Source organism: Nansenia antarctica, assembly GCF_963989245.1.
Source record: "Nansenia antarctica genome assembly, chromosome: 12".
NCBI lineage: Eukaryota > Metazoa > Chordata > Actinopteri > Argentiniformes > Microstomatidae > Nansenia > Nansenia antarctica.
In genome coordinates, this window is record NC_137682.1 from 14,403,312 (window position 1) to 14,413,430 (window position 10,119).

General features: G+C 43.3%; 1 protein-coding gene across 4 annotated transcripts in view; it reads left to right on the plus strand.

Annotated features, from left to right (window-relative positions):
• The window catches only part of rps6ka3b (ribosomal protein S6 kinase, polypeptide 3b), a gene marked incomplete at both ends in the record, with an annotated part of 34,371 nt that extends 32,588 nt beyond the window's left edge, over nucleotides 1-1,783 (plus strand). For all 4 annotated transcript variants that reach the window (XM_080542690.1, XM_080542691.1, XM_080542692.1 and 1 more), the window contains 4 exons: nucleotides 123-199; nucleotides 520-637; nucleotides 1,340-1,480; nucleotides 1,661-1,783. In XM_080542690.1, coding sequence (XP_080398816.1) covers nucleotides 123-199; nucleotides 520-637; nucleotides 1,340-1,480; nucleotides 1,661-1,783 — 459 coding nt within the window. The remainder of the gene's footprint in view (nucleotides 1-122; nucleotides 200-519; nucleotides 638-1,339; nucleotides 1,481-1,660) is intronic.
• Nucleotides 1,784-10,119: the final 8,336 nt, after the last annotated feature.

Sequence of the window (10,119 nt, forward strand, 5' to 3'; positions counted from 1 at the left end):
GCTCCCTTTCTCTCTCATAACCTCTGCTCTTTGTTTGTGTTCCCTACTGCCCATGACTATGTGTATTTATGATTTATGTTTTCTGTGTGTGTGTGTGTGTGTGTGTGTCTGTCTGTCTGTAGGTGCTCAAAAAGCAGGGTTATGATGCAGCCTGCGACATATGGAGCCTGGGCGTCCTGCTCTACACCATGCTCACAGGGTAGGTGTGTGTGTGTGTGTGTGTGTGTGTGTGTGTGTGTGTGTGTGTGTGTGTGTGTGTGTGTGTGTGTGTGCGCGTGTGTGTGTGTGTGCATGCCTGTGTGTGTGTGCGTGTGTGTGTGTGCGTGCGTGCGTGCGCTTCTTTACTATATTAGGGTTTTGAGGATTTTACTCAACCTCCCGTTATCCTCATTCTTTTGTACTCTCCTCATTCGATCCCTCTTCTCCTTCTCCCTCTACCCGTCCTTGCATCATTTTCTCTTCCCTTCTCTCTACTCGTGACTCCATCTATCCCTCTCCTCCCTTCCTCTCTCTCTTCAGGTTTACTCCGTTTGCCAACGGGCCAGAGGACACCCCGGAAGAGATTCTGGCTCGAATCGGCAGCGGCAAGTTTTCTCTGACTGGAGGATACTGGAACTCTGTCTCATCTGAAGCTAAGGTACACATGCATACACACACACACACGTACACACACACACACACACACACATACACACACACAAACAAACAAAGACACACACTCCACAACGAGAGATATCTATGGATACAAGAAAAGAGCCTTTAACTTTAAAGCCCCAGCTGATTGGAATAATTTACCAGTTAGTATTAGATCCATCACATCTTTTGGTAGTTTTAAGCATGCACTGTCTTCTTACTTTTTGACTGACTGTTCTTGTTACCTTTGAAGTTGTCACCATTTATATATATATATATATATATATATATATATAAATATATACATAAATATATACACCAATATATTATATTCAGCTGTATTATGTATATTGTAGAATGTAGTATGTATTATTATAGTATGTAGATCCACCTTCCCTTATTCTATTAGCCTTGTTATGGTTGTAATTTTTCAATGTTCTCAATTAGCAATGTATGTTGTTGTTTGTCTCTTGTCTGTCTGTATTTTGTCATAATTTTGTCATAATTTCTGCTGTTATGATTGTGATACTATGTTAGGATCCTCTCTAAAATGAAATGATCTCAAGGGGTTTATTCTAATAAAGACATTTACAACATGTCATTTACAGTTTCTGTCATCCCAATGTAGAATACCAATAGATATGAGTCGTACTGTGTTTTAACCTTTGACATTTGCTTTGACCTCTGTGCAACGCCTGACCTGTAGGAGCTGGTGTCCAAGATGCTGCATGTGGACCCTCACCAGAGGCTGACAGCAGGCCAGGTCCTCAGACACCCCTGGGTCTTACACCGAGACCAACTCCCCAAATACACACTCAACAGACAGGACGCACCGCATCTGGTCAAGGTAGACCACACACGCATGCACACACAAATCAAATCAAATGATCCGTTTAGCAGACACTTTTATCCAAAGCCGACATATCATTTGAGATTAGGGATTTTGAGATTTTGAACTCTGATCACCAGTCCAACCCACTATCCACTAGGCCACTAACCCTCATAACCCCACCCTCTCTCCTTGCAGGGTGCCATGGCAGCCACTTATTCCGCCCTAAACCGGAATGTACCGCCTGTCCTGGACCCTGTGGGCTGTTCCACTCTGGCCCAGCGGAGGGGGGTGAAGAAATTGACCTCCACTGCTCTGTGACCTCATTGTGACCTTTTGAACCCCCTCCCCTTGCCAACTCTGACCTCGAATAACCCCTGCCGGAACGCAGGTGGCCCGGCCCGCCTGGTCCCTCTGTGGGGTGACCCTGAACATGAACCCTGATGCACCAGGGACCCCCCCCCCCGACGCCAAATAGGAGCACAGAGACCCCTCCGTCCCGTCCCCCACACTTACCTAAATGAACCAACCCAGTATTCTTTGAGCCTAGTCCCAGAGAGCTACATAAGTATGTGCAGGGTGTATGTCCAGCTCCAACACAATCTTGGTCACCTTATCAAGGTCTTAATGGTTCATTGGTTAGTGCTGGCCTGGGACTAAAGCCTGCAGGACCATGGTAGCTCTCCAGGACTAGGAGTTGAAGACCGTCTGCTGTAACCTGTAGCGTCTCTCCTGACTCCGTCCCAGCTTCGGACAATCAGTGCTGTCTCTATGCCCAGAGAGAAGCATGCGTCAGAAGAAGAAGAAAAAAAGAATGTTTTGTATATATATATATATATAGCCTCGATTTGGGAACATTTGAGAGATACATGATAATATAATGTATGCATTTAAGATCCATATTATTATTATCATTATGTACTGTATAGCTTTAGATCTGTATGTTAACCTTAAGTAGCCTCTGAAGGGACTGTGTCATCAGACGAGGACAGTAATGGCGATGTCAAGAGTGGGAGACAAGCTGAATTTCCACTACCCCTGCTTGTTCCTTGTTGGGCAACACCCAATCAGACTTCCACAGTGGTCAGAGTGACGGGAAAGACGTCCAATCATCTCCTGTAGGATGACACCCCCCCCGCCTCTTTAATGCTGATTGTGAAGTAACACACTGGGAGGCCAGAAGGGTGGGGGTGTGGCCAAACCAACCACCAATGCAAAAGTTCATTCCTTCACAGCTTGTGTTTGAGTTTGTCAACTCCCTCAAGGAATCCAATTTGAACTGCATCTACTGTCACTAAGCAACCAGTGGATGTCCCGGTCGTCTGGCCCACAAATTACAACAATATGGTGGAAGCCGGGCCGACAAAATAGCTGATGCAGAGCAACTTGATGGTTACGAAACAGCCCAGAGGGGTGACTGCTGTCCCAACTAGCTGTTTCTAGAACCACAGGGTTGGGTACAGTCTGCTCTGTCCACCTCCACACCTCAACCACCGGAGACAGACATGGAGATCTGCTCCTGGGTCTGTGGTTACCTGGACACATCCTCTGGTTGTCTGTGTGCGAGTGAGTGTGACAGTGAGGATCTTTGTATGAGTTGGGAATTGTAAATAGAGTAGAGCAACTCAGGTTTATGTACAAAATAAAAAGACAATGCATTTTTTAAAGAGAGCAATGTACTAAAGCACACATGGATTGTGGACCGGGGGACCAAGGTCCATGGATGTAGAAATATGTGGACGTGACATGATGATCTTTCCTGCTAAACTAAGCTGAATCAGATTCAACATCTGGAATAATATGATTTACAGTGGTGTGTAAAGGTAATCCAATGTAGCGTATGTCACTGTCTGGCAAAGACACAATCTGTGAAGAAGGATCAATCCCTTTACAGCACAATATCTGCCTGTTTGATTAGTGAAACTGTAGCAATCAACGACTTGTAGCGGTAGCAGTATGTGGCTGGATTTGCATTCAATCCACAGGTATTTTCCATTTCTAATCATTATAGGGGGCTTAAAGAAAGCCAGCCACCGCAGACTCCATCTGGCCCTAGTTAGTATGTATCAGCGTAGCTTGTCCTTTGCTAAGCACTGGGAGAGTTGGATGAAGTTGGACCTCGACACTGAACTCAAGTCCACACATAATGGTTAGGACCAGGTAAAGGTTCAGACTAGGTTATGGTTTAGACCAGGGAAAGGTTAAGACCAGGTAATGGGCAGTATAAACTGATCCTGGTCTAGGGTCACCTTCTAACCAGAGCCAACCTGTTGTCTAAATCAGCTCAGATTGCAGACTTAATCGATCAGGTCTTGAAATAAATACATGTCCTTTCTGTTCATTCTATTTCTAAATCCATGTGGTCCATCACTCTACTCTCCCCTCTCTTGGGGTAGAGGTGTGCCGTTAACAACCAATGTAAGATCGCATTAGCCTATCCTAAATTCTAACCTTCAACCGTTCTGGGAACGGTTTAAATCCTGTGTGCTGGTTACCATCTACCTGTTCCTCTCTCAGCTCATCAGAATGTGTTTGAATATGACAGACATACCTATATTACTCAGAGAACATACAAACACAACAACAGTTGTTCAGCTTAGTTTTTTCCCCCAAATGTGCATAGAATCTCTGCTTCATATTCTTCTCAGCGGCCTCAAGTAACCATGTCTTAGCAAAGGAATGCGAAGACCTGTGTCAATGTGTTTGTATTATTTTCTCATTCAGTGCAGTAGAGAGCATCTGCCCATGTGTCCATTGCATCCCCCTTGCTGCTACATCAACTCTGATTTATACTCGCAGTAGTGTGAGACTGGGAATTTGTATTGAAATAATAAAAAAGGACCTTAAATATATGACTGTTCATTTCATTGATCTTTTCAGGCAAGTGTTACATCATCGAAGAAGCTTTTATTCATTGAGAAGATGTACATAAAGTAGAAAAAACACTACGATAAAACCCTAACCCTATAACGAGAAAAGTCTACAACGGAATGCCAATTGTACTTCATAGCATAACTACACTGTATGAAGAAATAACATTCTGTTGGGCACTTCAGCCCATTTACTGGGCTAATTTCTTAGATTTTTAGTTTTTGCACAGAGAGAGTTCTGTACACAATAATGCACTGTGCAGCTTGGAGTTCACACACTGAGGAGTATTGTACGGAACAGGCAGTGAATCAGAATTAAACTAAAATTTGGAACTGTAAGGGCTATTACTTAACAACATAGGAAAAGCACCATAACAGAAAACGGAATAAACATTGACACGACATAAGCAATTGTATAACATAATAACACAACATAATATCTATATTGATAATAGTGTATGACCCATAATCATAAGGTAGATAAATGATAGAATTAAGGATAAAGACGTTTAAACATAATTTTGTCTATCATTAAAAAGATGGAAATGAAGTGCGTGCAACATCTAATGCTCATTAAACACGTGAAAACATATTTTTAACATACAACAAAATAAAAACAGTGACAAAGGCATACTGCTTGACACAGCTGGGATCTATTTTAAATGGTTGTCATCTACTTAAAATAAGTCAAGGCCGGGACAATCACAGATAAATGCAGACTGCAATATTTATTTACACAGTAGCTTGTTTACACAGGATCAAACCACACATTTAGGTAGGCTTTGCAGGAATATGCTATTACGAGATATCATCTGTAGATGCTGTACATTCTCAAAATTAGGTTCATAAACGCTGTGATCGCAAGGTCGGCAAATTGGCGGTTCGAGCCCCGGCTGGCCACATGTCGAAGTGTCCTTGGGCAAGACACTGACTAAACCCCAAATTGCTCCCAGTGAGCGGGCCGGCGCCTTGCATGGTAGCTTGCTGCCATTGGTGTGTGAATGGGTGAATGAGAGGCCGTTGTAAAGCACTTATATCCTATCCAATATCATCCTGATGTGGTTCCTTAGATATTGTCCACTGACAATCTGCACAGCACTGCTACTGCAAAAAAGACAGGTGGTGACATGGCAACCATGAGGGCAAGTGTCTTCTTGAGGATTTTAAGGAAAGCGGGAGTAAAATAATGAGTAATCAAACAAATCCCCATCTATACAAAGTGATATAGTCACACATTCATGTAATGCAGCGCTGTAGGTTCGAGAGGAGAGGAAGAAACAAGTCATTAAGAAATGATCCTGGTGGCAGGATCATCTGGTTTAGGAGTGGGGCTCTCTAGTGAGGAGGCAGAGTTTTCTGGCAAAGGGGCTTGGAGGTCTTGCAGTTGGGTTTCTGATGGAGAGGCAGGGTCATCGGGTTTGGGCTGCTGGCAGTGAGGAGTGGTATTGGCCTCTGGATTGCAAAGTTGTCCACAAATCTGACGCCTCTGCTCCTTCATCCTCCTCAGCCCATCGTTTTTCAAGTGTTCTTGCAGACCTCTCTCCGTATGATTGTAGATTTTGCATTCTTTGCAGTACCAAGGCGTGACCGCTCTGTGCCTGGCATAATGCAACAGGTAGCTACGGATGCTTCTGCAATTGTGTTTACACAAATCACACCTAGGGATCATTCCAGGGTGTTCTTTATTATAGTGCTTCAGAACGTTAGTTTTAGTGCGTACACCACTCCACTCATTCTGTTCCCCAGGACAGAAGGCACAGCGGAACACCACATTCTGGTTAGCGTGCCTAGAGGCATGGGCATCCAGCACTTTCTGGCTGCGGCATTCCGTCTTGCATATGTCGCAGAAGAAACTTTTCTTGGTCAGAGTTCGCTTGACCTTGTGACCCTCCTGGTGGTCACGCAGGTGGCACTTCAGTTTCTTCTTCGTATTGAAGTATGTGTTAGGGCAGATGTCGCACCGATAAGGCATGGGTTCCTTGGGGACAGACACCGGGTGACTCTCCTGGTGATCCAAGAAATCGCCACGGTTTCTGAAGTATTCAGAGCACACATGGCAGTGGTATCCTACTACTCTCTTCTTCCTCTCAGTCTCCTCATTTGACCCGTGCTTGACCAATGTCTCCTCTTCTGCCATACGTCTCTCTTCTTTCCAGCTCTCTACCACCATATTTGTCCTCTCTTCCAGCCTTTTCTCCTCTAACCATATCTCTTCAATCGTCCTCTTTTCTCTCTCCTTTTTAATCCTCTCCTCTTCCATGAGGACTGGTGATTGGTCATCCACCCTCCTCCGGCGCCGATGTGACTTCTTCTCTTCCTTGAGAGCTGGTGATTGGTCATCCAGCCTCCTCTTTTTTTTTGTGACTTCTTCTCTTCTTTGAGAGCTGGTGATTGGTCATCCAGCCTCCTCTTTTCGATTTTCTTGTTTTGTAACTTCTTCTCTTCCTTGATAACTGCTAACTGATGATCATATAAAAGCTTGTCAAATCCTCCCCCATCTTCATCTTCTTCTTCCTCCTCCTCCTCCTCGTTATGGTACTCCATCACAAACTCTCCTCCCCCCTCTTCCCCTTTGTATGAGAACTCAAGCGCAAACTTTCCACCCCCCTGCTCCTCCTCCTCCTCTGGGTTAGAGTATTCTATAATATACATCCCCCCCTCTTCCACTTTATCAGACTCCTCCAGCCCTGCCTTTTTCATATACTCTTTTACCAACTTCTCCTCTGGGAGTGGATATTCTCCCTCTTCCTCCTTTATCTCATACACTTCCTCCTCCTCCTTTATCGCATACACTTCCTCCTCCTCCTTTATCTCATACACTTCCCCCGCCCCTTCCTCTTTCACTGGATATGTGTCATCTACCTCAACCACTCTGATCTGGTCGTATCCCTCTGCAAAATCCTCCTCCCCTCCATTTTCCTCTTTGGTTGAATGAAACGACTCACTGAAGCGATTGACCTCTGAATGAAGATTGAAATGCAAGGGCTCCTCTTTGAGCGGATTAAATGAATGGCTCAGGTGATTCAACTGTAGATTTAGATCAGTGAGTTCTTCGCTGCCATCAGCTGTGGCAGTGCCAGCCCTGTCCTTTTCAACCAGCCACCTCTCCTCCGCACTCTCAACAGAGACCTGTAAGAGAAAAATAAACAAACAAGGACATGACACTTTGGTTACATTTTCAACTCCCGAACTGTGAATCAGATGCTGAAGTTTGAATTATATTAATATTATTAATAATATTATTAATAGTATTCTTATTAATATTATTATTAATAATAATAATAATAAATAAAAATAAATAAAAATAAACATAAAAATAAAAATAAAAATAAAAATAAAAATAAAAATAAAAATAAAAATAAAATAAAATAAAATATACTATAAGAAACACGCTATTCTCTCTTTAGTATTGTAGATATAGGGTAGACACTAATGGTTGTCTGCATGTGGACATAACATATGCAATAGTAGCCTATATATGCACTTTTAAGTTAAAGGACTTCAGGAGATCGACATCTCAGTGCGGTATTCTCCGTGGTGTGGGATTGAGAGCGGGCAACAATAGCGTGAGCAATAATGTGCGTTGATTGACTATGGCATTGTCTTAATTCTATCGCCACCCAATGCAGCACGCCATATAAACTGATTGAGCATATGACGTCAATGTTCAGTTCTTTACATCGCATATGGTCAATATACATTGGAAGTCTGGCTACAATGTGCAATATGACAACCCTCGGGTACATAAGGTTCAGAGATAGGAAATGTTAGGATATTTATAGCATAGCATAGAGTACAGCACAGTGTTCTATTTGTATAGTATAGTATAGTGGATAGTGGATATAGCCTTTATTTATGTAAACCAGCTCTTTTTCCCTTCTTGTTTTTAGTTAAAAAATAAATAAATAAATAAATAAATAATTCTAGCACCAGGGGAGCCCCCCCCCTCCCAAATGTCGTTGTATGGTACCTGTACTATATTAATGACAATAAAGACCATTCATTCATTCATACAGCAACACGCACGGGAGCGATGGAGAGCAAAGATGGGATACTCACCACATTGCGGACTTTTTCATAAATCGTTGGAATTGCGTCCATATTCAACATGGATCTGGTGGTGAAACCGTGATTAAAATGCGTAAAGCACTCCTGTGTAAAGTGCTCGCTGCATATACGGCTACTGTCTGGCATTGGCGCTCCAGAGTTTAACCCTCTCTCAATGAACACCTGCCACTGTTGACGTCTCTGTGGGTCCTCTGGTAAACAATAATGAATCATGTCGTCCGATTTGTTGACGCATCCGTTTACAATGCATTTGTGAACTTCCATGGCTCCTTTTTCCAATTAAACCTAGTGATTTCTTATACAACTGAGCTTCACACAGTTAGCCAGCCGTTCAACACCACAGTGAGGCTGTGATCAAGATGTTTTAAAACTGATGAGTCCAACAAGAAGCTCTCTGCAGCTAGGCTAGATTAGCATTGAAGCTATGCTATCTAATCTTACTGTGAAGATATTGAATATCCGCGGTTATTTTTTCCTCTTTCTCGTTTATTGGCTAATTAGTCCGAACGGTGACGAGTTCAGCTATATGTCTGAACCGGTATAGAATCGATTATATTAATGTTTCACACCGAACTAAAAATGTCATCATGTGTTTGCTCAAATAGCCTGGCTGTCTCTTCTGTCTCAACTTCCATGCAGTTCTGCAGAGAGAGACCGGCGTTAGCGCCACCTGCTGTTCCGGAGTGTTTCTGACGGACCCAGGCATTATTTATTATCATTCTCGGATCGTTCACATATAAAACATTTGCGAATACAGGGTTGTTTAGCAACACATACTTTCACGATTTCAAGCATGTGAGCAACAGCCCAGAGGGGTGACTGCTGTCCCAACTAGCTGTTTCTAGAACCACAGGGTTGGGTACAGTCTGCTCTGTCCACCTCCACACCTCAACCACCGGAGACAGACATGGAGATCTGCTCCTGGGTCTGTGGTTACCTGGACACATCCTCTGGTTGTCTGTGTGTGAGTGAGTGTGACAGTGAGGATCTTTGTATGAGTTGGGAATTGTAAATAGAGTAGAGCAACTCAGGTTTATGTACAAAATAAAAAGACAATGCATTGTTTTAAGAGAGCAATGTACTAAAGCACACATGGATTGTGGACCGGGGGACCAAGGTCCATGGATGTAGAAATATGTGGACGTGACATGATGATCTTTCCTGCTAAACTAAGCTGAATCAGATTCAACATCTGGAATAATATGATTTACAGTGGTGTGTAAAGGTAATCCAATGTAGCGTATGTCATTGTCTGGCAAAGACACAATCTGTGAAGAAGGATCAATCCCTTTACAGCACAATATCTGCCTGTTTGATTAGTGAAACTGTAGCAATCAACGACTTGTAGCGGTAGCAGTATGTGGCTGGATTTGCATTCAATCCACAGGTATTTTCCATTTCTAATCATTATAGGGGGCTTAAAGAAAGCCAGCCACTGCAGACTCCATCTGGCCCTAGTTAGTATGTAGCGTAGCTTGTCCTTTGCTAAGCACTGGGAGAGTTGGATGAAGTTGGTCCTCGACACTGAACTCAAGTCCACACATAATGGTTAGGACCAGGTAAAGGTTCAGACTAGGTTATGGTTTAGACCAGGGAAAGGTTAAGACCAGGTAATGGGCAGTATAAACTGATCCTGGTCTAGGGTCACCTTCTAACCAGAGCCAACCTGTTGTCTAAATCAGCTCAGATTGCAGACTTAATCGATCAGGTCTTGAAATA